Source organism: Ovis canadensis, chromosome 9, assembly GCF_042477335.2.
Source record: "Ovis canadensis isolate MfBH-ARS-UI-01 breed Bighorn chromosome 9, ARS-UI_OviCan_v2, whole genome shotgun sequence".
NCBI lineage: Eukaryota > Metazoa > Chordata > Mammalia > Artiodactyla > Bovidae > Ovis > Ovis canadensis.
Genome location: NC_091253.1, coordinates 39,787,736 through 39,802,696, shown reverse-complemented (window position 1 = coordinate 39,802,696; position 14,961 = coordinate 39,787,736). Strand labels below are relative to the sequence as shown.

At 42.0% G+C, this 14,961-nt stretch overlaps 1 protein-coding gene across 14 annotated transcripts in view; it reads left to right on the top strand.

The window, feature by feature from the left end:
- TBC1D31 (TBC1 domain family member 31) overlaps positions 1-14,961 on the top strand; it is a 62,888-nt gene continuing 47,927 nt past the window's right edge. For 2 of the 14 annotated variants that reach the window (XM_069599960.1, XM_069599958.1), the window contains exons 1-5: positions 1-307; positions 5,074-5,220; positions 8,920-9,035; positions 12,478-12,656; positions 12,974-13,133. In XM_069599960.1, coding sequence (XP_069456061.1) covers positions 13,065-13,133 — 69 coding nt within the window. In that variant the 5' untranslated portion in view covers positions 1-307; positions 5,074-5,220; positions 8,920-9,035; positions 12,478-12,656; positions 12,974-13,064. Of the gene's footprint in view, positions 308-3,070; positions 3,155-5,073; positions 5,221-8,666; positions 8,741-8,919; positions 9,036-12,477; positions 12,657-12,973; positions 13,134-14,961 lie in introns of those variants that run through there. The other 12 variants (XM_069599959.1, XM_069599954.1, XM_069599955.1 and 9 more) reach the window with 10 other exon arrangements.

Below are 14,961 nucleotides of genomic sequence, written 5' to 3'. Positions count from 1 at the left end.
GATTCCATCGTCCAGAGCGGGAAGGGTCGGCTGGGCGGAGTTTGGGAGGGAAGGCCCGACTAGTTGTAAATAGAAATATCGGCGTCCTGCGCGCGTTTGGTACAATCCACGCGGGGGCTCCCTGCCTCCTCGGCCTGCGCTTGAAGTTTCCCGGGCCGGGAGCGCGGCGCCTGCTGGGAAAGCGCCGGGACCGTTGTCCGGGCCAGCGGCGCCCGCGCGGGAGCCGCGACATGCAGAGCACAGACCTGGGCAGCAAGGAGAGCGGCAAGATATGGCACCGCAAGCCATCCCCGGCCACTCGGGACGGGTACAGGCCGCGGCGGGAGGAGGCGCGCGCTGGAGGGGGATGGAGGCTGGCGAGGGGCGGGTCCGCGGCTTCGGGGAGGCGTTTGCGGGTTTGTTTGGGGAAGGTCTCGGGAGGGGGTGCGGGGAACCGGACGGAGGTTCTGGTTTTTTCCCTGCTCGTGATCGCCCGGTTGGGTGACCTCTGATAAACGCAGGTAGCTTGAGTTTCATGATCCTTCAGTTCAGTCGCTCAGTGTCCGACTCCTTGCGACCCCATGAATCGCAGCACGCCAGGCCTCCCTGTCCATCACCAACTCCCGGAGTTCACTCAGACTCACGTCCATCGAGTCAGTAATGCCATCCAGCCATCTTATCCTCTGTCGTCCCCTTCTCCTCCTGCCCCCAATCCCTCCCAGCATTAGAGACCCCCTTTCCCTGTCTTGGGGACAGGAGTCTCAATTAGGATCAGCGTGGAGGGCCTGATTTATGCTGGGGAGTTTGCACTTCTGATGGGAGCCAGGACTGCCTCCTTTAATTAGCCCGGAATCCCTGTGGTATTCCTGGCACGCGGTAGATGCTCAATAACTTATTTGTTAATTATAACATCTGGGAAAGAACTCAGGAGGAGGAACGGATGCCAGAGAAGAATGCACTTCTCTCTTTTCCAAATGCCGTCCTTGAATCTTTTATCCATTCTTGAATCATTGTTAGCAGTCAGGCATGCAAGCATTCTAGTCATCAGTTATTTGATGAGCACCTACTTCCTTACCAAGCTTCTAAGCGCTGGGGGACAGTTGTGGAACGGAACAAACTTCTGGTTCTCTCGGAGTTTATGCATTAATGTGTATCCAGCGTAGGTCAGCCTTCTAGTAAGCTCAGTGTTGCTGCTGCTTTTTTAAAAAATAGACTTTGTTTCTTTAGGACAGGTTTAGGTTCGCAGCAAAATTGAGAAGAAGGTACAGAGATTTCCCATGCATCTCTTGCCTCCACACACGCCTAGCCACACCTTTATTAATGTCCCCCACCAGAGCAGTAAGCTTGTTGCAGTTGCTCAGCCTGTGTTGACGCATGGTTACCAACCGAATTCCACTGTTTACCTTAAGATTCAGTCTTCCTGTTCTACATTCTGTAGGTTTGGACAAATGTGTAATGACCCTTCCACCATTATGGTCTCATACAAAATATTTTCACTGCTCTAAGAATCCTCTTGCTCTGCCCATTCATCCCTTCCTGCCCAGCTCTTCCTTTCATTCTTTTCCCTCGTCTCTGTCCTGTTGATGCTCTTGTGTGACTTTAATGGGAGCCTTTGTCCCAAAGTGGTGCCATATTGGTGCCATGTTAGTCTTACTGCTTTTAATCCCTTAGGATTCCATTGACTTTACTGCCTCACTTGTGATCATATTTCATGTGTTTCTCATTCTAGTAATTTTTCTGTTGATTCTTTGGTTGCTTCTCAAAAAATTAGTAGACTTTGAGTGCCAACTGCAAAAGCACAGTGCTGCACATGATACCATCAGCTTATTTGGTTTCTGGTTGTTCTCAGTCCTCCAGGAATGTTGCCGTCCCATCGTCTCCATTGAATTAATATTTTGTCTGGAACAAGAATTCTTCCGTATAGATTTTTCACTCCCAAATTTGGAGTTTATGTAAATATCACCTCTACTTCTTTAAAAAAATTTTTGTTTGTTTGTTTTGGCTGTGCTGGGTGCTAGTTGTGGTGCGTGGAATCATAGTTCACCCGCCAGGGGTTGAGCCCACGTCGCCTGCCTTAGAAGGTGGATTGTCAGCCCCTGGACCACCACGGAAGTCCCAACACCGCCTCTACTTCTGAGATTCTAAATGTTCTAAAAATTATGCCTACCCATAATAATTGTTTTTCTTACTATCTAGGTACACATACAAGATTCAGAAAATGACTCACATTTGTGTGAAAATGTCCTTATCTGTTTCTTCCACTAAAACATAGTTTCTTTTTGTTCATTAACACCCATTGTTATGATGTTGAGAAGGGCAGCGGAGTGGGGAGCGCTGACTGTGGAGTCAGAGGGACCGCAGTTGAAGTAGATGTCCGCCCACCAGCTCTGTGGCCTTGGGCAAGTTAATCTTAGGTAGTAAGTGAAGATAATCGCACTTAACAGCAAGATTGTCTTAGGGAATTAGTGTCTCATGTTTCTGGGTATTCAGTAAATATTTGATGTTTTTATTATGTTTAAGGACTGAGGAGCACCATCAGGCAAATTATGAGCCATTGAAAAACAGTTCTAAAATAAATACTTGTATGTGTGATTTATATGAAAAGTCAGAAGGACAGAATTTTGCTATTAAATGTGATTATGTCATGATGGTACGGTTATAATAAAATTATTAGTGTCTTTCTGTATTTTCCATATTTTGAACAATGATCTTGTAATTTTGTAATACACACACACATAGTAAACATTATAGAAAAAAGACTGGAGGGGAAAGTCCTTTGCTTGGTCGAAGTTTAATTGCCAGGGAACATCTTGATGTTACTTATTGTCTCAATACATTCTCCCCACTCCCCTTCGGGAATGTCAGAGAAAAATCAGAGCTGGACAGAAGTTAAAGTGGTGAAAAGGACATTATTCAGGACTGTTATTGCAAGAGAGGAAGCAAGACTTCAATGTAGAACTGGAGTTGATGGTTCTGGGCTCGGTTTGGAATACAGCCTGAGCAAGAGGGAAGTTATAAACAGAGAGCGAGGTAGGGGTCAGAGGATGGAAAATTACCAAGAGAAAACATCTGGGGTAAATCTACCTCACAGGATTCTTGCTGAAGATCAGACAGCAGTTGGGAGATGATGGAGAATGAGGAACCCCATCAGGTGTCAAGGATGACGGTATTAAAGGTAGGGGGTTCTGATTAAACTGAGCATGCTTGCTAAAGTTAGATTTTTCAAGGGAATGTACAGATGAGCCTAGGAGAAGGTTCTGAAGCCTGACTAAAGTTTGGTCAAGCCAAGAATCTTTGTCAGGAACTGGATAGAAATAATTTTACTGTTTCATCCAATGAGTCTCAAAAGCCTTATTTTTAAATAAAGTAAAGAAAATGTTTGATATACTTAATTTGGTGGTTTTTAAATGAAGTGATAATGAGGCAATTGTTTCTGATATTAAAATTAAAATTCATTAAAAGTCAATTAAGAAATTTCATGATTTGAAAACTTGTTGCAGGAGAGAGTGGGCTTCCCAGGTGGCACTACTGGTAAAGAGCCCACCTGCCCATGCAGGAGACATAGAGACTCGAGTTCAATCCCTGGGTGGGGAAGATCCCCTGTTGGAGGGCACAGCAACACACTTCAGTGTTCTTGCCTGGAGAACCGCATGGACAGAGGAGCCTGGCAGGCTACAGTCCATGGCGCCTCGAAAAGTCAGACATGACTGAAGCGCCTTAACATGCATGCATGCAGGAGAGAGTGGGGTTACTCTGGTCTTCATGACCCAGGTATACACACACGTATTATTTTAAGGAGTTAATTGGTTCTGCAGATTTATAAGTTTTCTTTTCAGCAGATATATGGTACTTGATCTTCCTCTCAAAAAATAATACTTTTAGACAGATATAATCATACGTTTAGATTGAAGCTAAAGCTCCAATACTTCGGCCACCTGATGCGAAGAGCCGACTCATTGGAAAAGACCCTGATGCTGGGAAAGATTGAGGGCAGGAGGAGAAGGGGGCGACAGAGGATGAGATGGTTGGATGACATCACTGACTCAATGGACACGAGTTTGAGCAAATTCCCCGGGGTTGTGAAGGACAGGGAAGCCTGGAGTGCTACAGTTCTTAGGGTCGCAAAAAGTCGGACATGACTGAGCGAGTGAACAACAACAGATACACTTGAAAATAAAATTCACGCACCCTTGGAACACCCTGAGTCACAAAAACAAAATCTCATCGGGGTGTCTTAAAATTAGGATATTGAATTGAAATTTTTCTTACGTATGGTAGTTTGTGATTTATATAAAACTACTTTTCGTTAATTACTTCATTGTTTATGTCTGTTGCTTGGGGTAACAATCCAACTACTTGGTCAAAAATACATTTTCTTATCATATCCTGTTGTCTGTCACTTAATCACAGCTTACAAATCTGCTCGTGAGTTTTTTTAAGTAATTTATTTATTGGCTGTGCTGGGTCTTCGTTGCCACCCAGGCTCTCCTCTAGTTGTGGCGAGCAGGGGCTGCTCTCCAGATGCGGTGTGCAGGTTTCTGTTGTTGCGGAGCACGGGCTCTAGGGTGCACAGCCTTCAGTAGTTGCAGTTCCTGGGCTCTAGAGCACAGGCTCAATAGCTCTGGTGCACAAGCCTAGTTGTTCTCCAGCGTGTTGTTCTGTGGACTCATTTGGGACCAGGGATGGAACCAGTGTTCCCTGCATTGGCAGATGGAATCTTTACCACTGAACCACCAGGGAAACTATTTTTTTAGTGTCTGTCTTTACTACTGTGCTGAAAGCTTCATAAGGGGAGGGCCTCTGTCTATCAACTACCCTTATCTCCTGGCTTATGCAGTGTCTGATGCTTTGTGAGTTTTTAGGTGTTTGATGAATAAACGCACAGTAGCAACTCTGATAATAACATCCTATACAGTTTTCAGAAGTCACTGTATGGTTGCTTCTAGGAAAGGAGGAGGAGCAGTAGAAGAGGGAAGAAGGGGCAGGCAAAAAACTTCAAAATTAGTGAGGTGTGCTACGCAATGCATGGGCTTCATAACAAGTGATGCATGGCATAGCGTCTAATGGGTTTTTGTTTTGTTTGTTTTTTGGCAGAATTATAGTGAACATCATTCACAACACTTCGGATTACCTTCCCAAAGTTTTAAGATTCTTGAATGCGGCTTTTGATAGCTCAGGTGATTGTTTAATTGCTGGGGACCATCACGGAAATATCTATGTTTTTGACTTGTGTGGAAACAGGTGAGCAAATACTTTGGATATTTACCAAGTGATTACTTTCTTGACTATTTTAGTACCTACTATTGATTATTTATTTAGAAAGATTTATCAAGTACTTACTGTATTTCAGATACTTTGTAAAATTCTCCCATTAGTGCTGGTGGAATAAAGTGAGAAAGAATAGACAAAATGGTTGGGGTTTTGTTTTTTGTTTCTTTTTTAAGAAAATTAAAGTTCTCGTATTAACGGCATCTCTAGTAGCTTGTTTTTTCTTAAATTTCAACCTTCATTACTTCTAGTTTATCAGCTAATATCTGGAACCTGTTTAGAAAAAGCACAGTGGCCTTTATATAATGCATTACTGTCAGTGAACTAGATCTAAGAATCTTTACAGATTTGGTCATCACTCTTCCTCCTCTTCTTTCCCTTTACCAGACAATTTAGTGAGAACGCATTAGGTGGGAATTGATCGAGGCAGTCATCGCTGCAGTGGGGGTAGGTGGAAAGGGAGGGTCAGAAAGTGTCTGTGTGGGGATGGGAGCAGTCATGGGAAAGACGCGGGCTTTGGCCGAATGAGTGTATTGAGGCTAATGGGGGCCAGGTTCCTGACTACTGGAAAGCGGAGTTGCAAATATGGAAAAGGAGAAAACTACACTAAACCCTCTGGACCTGGATTGGATTTGGTTCTGTTTGTATGAATCCTTGGTTTTGAATATATAGAGACAGAGAAATAAACAGAGGTGTGTGTATGAGAAAGTGAATGAATTATATGGACATAAATTTCCTAGCTTTGTTCACTCATAGGGCCTGGAAGCAATAATACCCCAGTAGTAATGAATATACCCAGAGCCCAGTTCTTTTCTAATTATCAGTCTGCTTCAAGGAATTGGGGATCCTTGGAAAAACAGCCAGTTTTAGGATGGAGGCAGGGAAGATACAAGATAAGCCTGCAGCCAGAAAGAAGGACTCAGTCAAAGAAGGATGGGGATGTGTCCAAAGGACAGAAATGTCACCTTGAAGGTGCTCTCTCTGGGCAGATTAGACACAGTGAGTTTCAAAATGAATGACAGTGGTGGCTCGTAACCCACTGAATAAAATGAAAATCTATGAATTCATGCTGTAGTCAACAGTTTAATGAGAATAGATGCTTGCAGTCACAGAGTACCTCCCCCCAAAATACTGACTAAAGAGGAAAAGCAGTAATTTTACAGTGAAAAAGCCTGGCAAACACCACCTTATCAAAGGATTAAAGTTGAAATAACCAGTAGTGGGGCAAATCAAAGTTTGTGTGCCACCTGATAGGGTGCAGTGGTAAGAACATAGTGTCACTTCTGTCATATTCCTGCCAAAGACAGGTGACCCGAGTCTAATCAGGAGAACCAGCTGGCAAAGCTAAATTAAGGTCTTTGGATAGCAAGACTGGCTTGTGACCTTCACAGGGGTCAGGGGCATGAAAGATGCAGAAAGCCTGAAGACTTGCAGACGGAGGGAGCCTAGACACATGACAAGTCAAGGCTTGGATCTGGACTGATCTCTTTGCTGTAAAGGACGTTTTTAGGACATTGGACAAAACTGAGGTCTGGGGATTAGACAGTAGTAATATATAATGTAGTTTTTGGATTTTGATGATTTTATTGTGATTATATAGGAAAATTTCCTTGTTCATAGGAAACGTGATTTCAGTAACCTATTCTCAATAGTTCAGGGAAAGAAGAGCTCATAAATGATTTATCTGTCTGTAATTTACTGGGTAGAAATGTGTTAATCATTGTTTCCACTCCTTACCTAATGGTCTTAATTCTCCCACCCATTACTCTTGCATAACCGATGCAGCCAGTTCCCAATCTTAAATCAATGTACCTGTCTCTCTGCTCCCACTAAACAAAATAAAAATCCCAAACTAAACAAAAAAAAAAAAATTGTTGATTGACTCCGTTATAGAGCAGTGAACTTCAACATCAGTGATGCTAGTACTTCCATTTGCTTATATCTGTTGTCATTTACTCTTTCACTCTTCTCTGAGTTTTCCAAACCGTAACCAATTTCTGTGGTTCCTTGTGTTCAGACTCTACTCTTATTCTGACTGCCTAGCCTCCTAATTCATGGAAAAATAGCTACCCTCAAGCTTCCTTTCCTTCTTCCCACCACAACCTCAGATATATCTGTAAGTCCAACCGTTTGTAAAACTAGACGATCCTCATTCGTAACACTGCTAATCTCTGTCTTCTATGGCTGCCCGTGGGACATTGCACCCTGAATGTTCCTCTCTTTTATTCTGTCCACTGTTCCTTTTCTCTCCGTAAATATTCACATCCGAGTAGAGGTACATGTGGCGTAGCTGTGACATGAGATCAGGCCTGTCTAATCCTAAAGGCCACTGCAGTGGGCTCACTCATAATCTTCCTAGTCGCTTAATCCAATGGTCTCGTTTCAGTTCTCATCTTACTAAATACTCTTGTCTTCCATCCTTTATGAAATTTTTCTTTTGCTTCAAGGTACAACTCTTTCCTGACTTTTCCGCCTCTGAGGTCGGTTTTCCCCTTGCTTTGCTGACTTTTTCCACTGTCTTTGCCCTTACTATCCTGCTACTGGGGCATTTGTCCCCAGCATGCTTCTTTCTGTATTCTCGGTATTCTTTTTTAATTGGCTAATTACCACCAAGCTTCAGGCTTCAGCTGCCATGGAGCATTGTTAACTCAGACCTGCTTCTCCCGCCCACTGGGGAGCTTCTAAACAGCACTGTCTAATGTGGTAGCCACTAACTGCCCTCAGCCCTTGAGAGGTGGCTTGGCCAAGTTGAGATACATTGATGGTATAAAATACACTGGGTTTTGAAGACTCACTGTGAGAAAAAAGAATGTACAATATCTCTGATAATTTTTTATTAAATGTTGATAATATTTTAGATACACAATGAATTAAGTTTAATATGTTAAGATTAATTTTTAACTTTTAATGTGGCTTCTAGAAAATTTTTAGTAACACACGTGGCCTGTATTCCATTTCTTTGGGACAGCATAGCTCTAAATGCTTTTCAAAGGCCTTAATCAGTTCAGTTCAGTTCAGTCGCTCAGTTGTGCCAACTCTTTGCGACCCGGTGGACTGCAGCACGCCAGGCCTCCCTGTCCTTAATGCTACATGTTTAAAACCAGAATTACTATTTCCTACCACCACACTTATTCTTCTTTTGCCTAAGTTTGAAAACTTCATTTTTTTGGTTAATGAAACTCTAGCTAGGTGCCAAGTACTCTGCTAAGCACTGAAACACACATTATTTCACTTAATCATCATGTAGTCATTTAACCATCACAACAACATCAACAACCTTATGAGACATCTTTTATCTCCACTTCACATGTGAGGGATTCCTGATTCCTCCCTCTTCACCCCTGTTTGATGCATCACCAGACCTTTCTCCCCTTGACTTCTGACACCTCTTCTATTCTTCCTTTCCATTTTACACCCAGAATCCTCTTCCTAAAAGGCATGCCTGGCTGTGATTCTGGTCTGCTCAAAAATTCTCGATGGCTTCCCATCCCACGTAAGTAAGATCCAAACTCCTTTCCATGGAAGGTAGCACTCTTCGTCATCTGCTTTTGTTCTGCCAAAATGGGAGTTCATTTTCCTGGGTTTCATTTCTTCTTCTCTAAGGACTCTGCTGACATGAAGTTTTACGATATTCGAAGAAATTCTGATACTAACACAGTAATCTCTTACTAGGTTTAATCTTGTTCAGCGAACAGCACAAGCTTGCACAGCTCTGGCCTTTAATCTTCATAGGAAGTCTGAATTCCTTGTGGCATTAGCTGATTATTCTGTTAAATGTTTCGATACAGGTAAGAAGTTCTGTTTACTTTTTGAAGCAGAGTGACTTGTAGGTGGAAATGCTGCAGGGAGTTGGCCAGTCTGTATAGTCTGAGGGGAGGGAGCAGACCCCACAAGACAGCTCTCACTTCAGACACTGGCCACAAGTTTGGGGGTCCCAAGGCCCTCCTCACAGCAGATCAACAGGCTGCAAATTCAGGGTTTCCCACAGCTACCCCCAGGTTTGAGAATTCAGTAGAATGATGCACAGATTTCACTATGCTTATTATTATAGTTTTTAAAAAATAACTTATAGCAAAAGGATACAAATTAAAACCAGCCAAAGGAAGAGACGCATAGGGTGGATTCTGGGAGGCTCCCAAAAGAGATGCTTCCATCATCCCCAAGGACACATTACCCTCCCAGCATCCACACGTAGCCATCTGCACCAAGTCCTGCCTCAGCAGGAAATTGACCCAAGCTCTTGAGTTTTTACTGGGACTCATCAGCGTTTGGTTGCCAACTTGGTTGAACTCCATTTCCAGCCTCCTTCTCTCTGGAGGTTGGGCTAATAGTATGAGACCCAAAGCCTCAGCCTTCTGATCACTCACATGGTTGGTCGTTATGGTGTGGCCAGTCCCCACTCCGAGGTTCTCTCCGTAGCACAAACCATCTGTTTTGTCCAGGGACCTACCACAGATAACAGAGACACTCCCACCACTGGGGAAATTCCAAGGGTGTAGAGGTTGCTGGACAAAGGCCATGCATACCTCTCTTTGAAGGCCAAATTCCTTACTGCACATGTACAAGAAAAAATACTTTTTAAATTTTGCATGTGTATTGATATTTTTTGCCATATTACAGTTTTTAATAGAGAACTAAAGAGTTCTATAAACTGAACTTATTATTAAGAAAAAAAATCTCAGCTGCGTTGTTTTTTCTTGTTATTAATGTATCAGATACAACATTTGGAAAGATTGTAAAGAATAGAATAGTAATAATAGTATTGGCTAACACTTATATAGTGTTTACTCCTTGCCAGGTATTGTTCTATGATTTTATACATATTATTAATTTTAATCATCATCGTAACCCACAGAGATGGTTACTGTTGTTATGCCCAGTTTTCAGATGAGGAAACTGAGGCACAGAAATAGATTAACCAGGTTTCCACAGCTTGGTAAACAGCGGAGCCAGGCTTTCTAATCTGGGAGTCTTGCTGCAGGCCCCTGCCCCTAGGCACTGCCACCCTCTCACAGCACTTGCAGGAAGGAAAGGCAGTCATGCCCAGAGACCGTCAGTGCTTTTATATCGGGGGCCCACCTGTCTAATCTGTTTTCTTTGCATATACCTTTTTTATATTTTAACAAATATATGATCATCCTATCTGTATCATTTGGTAGAATCACTTCCTTCCCTTGTGAAAAATTTATGTGTTTAAGATCAATACTTAATAATTCTACTCTGGAAATGTTTACAATACCACAATTACTACTGTTGTTTGGCCTCACGCTGCAGGCTTGTGGGCTCTTAGTTCCCCAACCAAGAAATTGAACCGGTGCCCCCTGAAGTGGAAGCACGGACTCCTAACTGCTGGGCCACCAGGGAATTCCTAATACCAGGACTATTAATGTTTAACCTATTACCTTTTGGTGGATTTGAAACTGTTTTCAGTTTTTGGTATTACAAACACTGCTGATACAGAAGTTCTGATATACTGTCTTTAAACTCACCTGTGGCTGCTTTCCTTGGATTCCATCAGTCTCTTCTCTCATCTTAGTTGTATCTTTTATACCTTCTCCTGTCTTATTGAAACCCCTTGTAACAAAGCCCTTTCCTTAGGTGTTGTCTCCACCTCCCCAGCCACCCCCCTTTCTTCACTGCCAAGCCCTGCTTCTCCACCGCGCCCATGCATGGATTCTGACTCTTGCCTCTTCCCCTGCAACCCCCTGCTCCAGGCTTCTGAGCCTTCTGTCTCCAAGGTTTTTAGTGACCTCTGATCATATAAATCCTCTTCATACTTTTCATTTTGTTTCTCCATAGCTTTTAGCACTTTAGCTCACTTCAGGAGTCTTGGTTTTCTACTGTTAACCTCTCTTGGGTCTACTTTTCTGACTTCTTTTCTGGGTTCGTGATTCCTAGACTTTTGGATGGGGCTTCCCTGGTGGCTCAGACAGTAAGGAATCTGCCTGGAAGGCAGAAGACTCACGTTCAATCCCTGGGTTGAGAAGTTCCCCTGGAGAAGGAAATGGCAACCCACTCCAGCTGGGTATTTGACCCAATTAAAAAGAAAAAGTAGAGGAACCCACATAGGTCGTCAACTTTTAATTTTGTTAATTGACATTGGAAAAAACAATATAACTTCATGAAATGGGGTGTTTTTTTTAACAAACTTAGAAGTATATAATAGATTTAAAGGTAGTATTTTAAATTTAGTTTTGTGAAAAACTCATCATGTTATACTTATTTTTCTCTTCTCACTGAAGGCCAATGAAAAATTGCCCATTAAGAGACACCAGACTTCAGACTGGTGTTTGGAAGCCAGTCCTCCTTTCCCAAGAGTTTATCTGTTCCTCTGTCTTCAGTTTGACCTACTTTGTATCTTAATGTTTCCCAGATTTACATCTGGCTTTCTGGCTCTTCTCCCCTGGTGCATCTTTCTGGAGGAACAAACCAAGTCTGACCATAAAACTGTAACATGCCTGTCATAGGAAACTTGGAAACACAGAAAAATGCAAAGAGAAAATAAAAATCACTACAATTTTACTACCCATTGATAATTATCGTGGAGAGTTTTTGATGTTTTCAGACTTTTTTCCTCTGCCTGTGTGTCACACATGCAGACACACACACACCGAATCAGTTTTTAGAAATCAAATCTGTCATCTCTTCTGACACTGCTAAGTCTGATCCCCCTCGTGTATTTATGTCACATAGCAGAGTCACCTCCTGTTTATATAACTAAACTGGAGCCACTGAATCACTGAGTCCTTTGATTTTTTCCCTTTGTAGCTCTTGAGTTGGTTCCTTTCCCCATGCCACACGCTTAGTAGAGACCCTTCTCATCTCCTGCCTGGATTATTACAGCAACAGATTAACTAGTCATTTTGTGACCTCTTCCTCCTCTCCGGTATATTCACCATGTCTTCAAAGTACTCTTTCTGAAACAGCCCAGATACGAAATTCTTACATATAAAACTATTTCAAGAGAAAGCCCAGGCTTCTGTCATGTCACGTTCAAGACTGTTCTTAAACCCCCCTTCAGCCTCATCTCCTCCTGCCCCCCTGATAATCCACGTGACTACCATGTACCCCCCCACCCCCCCTCACTTCATCAGCCAGTCAGAGGCTTCCGTTCTTTTCAGATGTTAATGGAGCTGAAGGGACCTCATGTGATCCCTGGCCATCAGTTGAATCTGTTCTTGGATGAAATACCAGGTTTGACCTGTATGACTGTTTGCCTTTTTCCCTCAGTCACCAAGGAGCTGGTTAGCTGGATGAGAGGGCATGAATCATCGGTGTTTTCGATCTCTGTGCACGGATCGGGGAGATACGCCATCACCACCTCCTCTGATACAGCACAGCTCTGGGACTTGGATACCTTCCAGAGAAAAAGAAAGCTGAATATTCTCCAGTCTGTGGGAATACAGAAGGTCAGTGGACGGAGCACGTCTTGGTCTGTGGTGCTTCCCAAGCTAGTTTCTGGATCAGCTGGATACGGATGTTAAAAGTAATGTTTCACTTTGTCTCAGTTATGTCAGCAAAAGCAAAACTGTTTTATTATTTATAGTATGTAACTTCAACTTTAGTTAGGTGATAGTTTTTACTTAGCTGATTGATTTTGTTTTATTTCTTAACCCAGTTATGAAAAAGTCTAAATGTATAGAAGATTTTTAAGAATTTCACAAGGAACACATGTACATCACCGCCTAGATCCTAATGTACCATACTGTACTTTGTTGCTGTTTAGTTGCTAAGTTGTGTCCAACTCTTTGTGACCGTATGGACTGTAGCCCGCCAGGCTCCTCTGTCCATGGGATTCTCCAGGCAGGAATACTGGAATGGGTTGCCATTTCCTCCTCCAGGGGATCTTCCTGTGTCTCCTGCATTGGAAGGTGAATTCTTTACTGGTAAGCCACCTGGGACGCCCATACCATACTTACTGTATTATGGATCTATGCATCTGTCTGTCCCTTCGTTTATTAACTCACTTTTTTTTTTTAAGTAAATTTCAGACATCAGTACACTTGCTCATCAGTGCTTCAGCCTGCATTTAAATTGGGTTTAGTATTTGTTGATGTAAACTCTTGTTTTTAATGCATGTCTTAAGCATTCATTTGTTAAATTTTGATAAATGCATATACATTTGTAATGTGCAAACCTATTGTTACCACCAGAGAAGGCAATGGCACCCCACTCCAGTACCTTTGCTTAAAAAAATCCCATGGATGGAGAAGCCTGATAGGCTGCAGTCCATGGGGTTGCTAAGAGTCGGACACAACTGAGCGACTTCACTTTCACTTTTCACTTTCATGCATTGGAGAAGGAAATGGCAACCCACTCCAGTGTTCTTGCCTAGAGAATCCCAGGGCCGGAGGAACCTGGTGGGCTGCTGCCTATGGGGTCGCACAGAGTCGGACACAACTGAAGTGACTTAGCATAGCGTTGTTACTACCATCCCAGAAAGTTCCATCATATCCCTTCCCAGATAAGCACTCCTCTGATGTTTTTCTACTGTGGGTTAGTTTTATCTGTTCTAAAATTTCACAGAAGTAGAGCTTTTCAGTAATAGTGTGTGTAAAGCCTTTTTTCATTCAGCATTATGTTTTTGAGATTCATCCTTGCTGTTTTATGTATCAGTAGTTTGTACCTTTCTATTGCTTATCAGTATTCCATTGTAGACATGTATCACTTTTTAAAAATCCATTTCTTATGTTTTTAAGGTTTGTTTTTGTTTGCTACTTGATTAGCTAAATGCTGTTTTCAGGATTGCATGTCCCATTTAATCATTTTGCTTCAGGTTATATTATACCTGCAGTATTGCTTTTAATTTCTTGGTTATTAGCATGAACAACTAGCAGTTCATGTCAACCAAAATCTTATTTTGTAGTCTCCACGAAAATCCCAGGGTTCTTAATCATTTAAAAAAGATATAAGTTATAGCCAGCTTACTCATCAGGAATTTAGGTCAAATGCCTTAGTAGGTTTTTTCTTTAATTGCTTTAATACTTAAATTATTTTAAAGTCTAAGAAAGAGAACACTGAGAGTTGAAGCCACAATGGACACAGTCATGAAACAATGACACAAAAACCATCTGTCATTTTCACCATGAAACTAGAATAGTGCACACTGAATAGCTGCCATATTAGGCTTGGCTTGGTTGTTCAGACATTTTAGTTTAAAAAAATAGGGTTCCAAATCTTAGTGATAGAATAAATGTATTAAAGGTAAATACAGTATTGCAATAGACAGGTAAGTATATTGTTCTAAAATAATAGACTATCATAGTCTATCTTTAAGTTACCAGCAAGTTCTTCCTCAAAAGACTAGATAGTAAGCATCTTTGGCTTTGCTGGCAAAGAGCAAAATTGAGGATATGTGTGTACTTTCATAACCACCTGAAATGACAGAATTTTAAAACATAAAACTCATTCTCCTGGGCCGTACAGGAACTGGAGATGAGTCAGATGGTTGTCACTCCTGGCTTATGCTGTTGAAAACAGGAAGTAATTGTAAACTAAACTTAAAGCAAAACTTTAGTTCTTATCAAGTGTTTATTAAGCTTATATTTTTACTGTGGTTTTTTACTTTTAAACTTTTATTGGGATATATTTGATTTACCACGTTGTGTCGCTTTCAGATGTATAGTAAAGTCGATTAGTTACACATATACACGTGTCCACTCTTTAGATTCTTTTTTTTTTTTTAAGTTTATTTATGTATTTGTCTGCCTCATG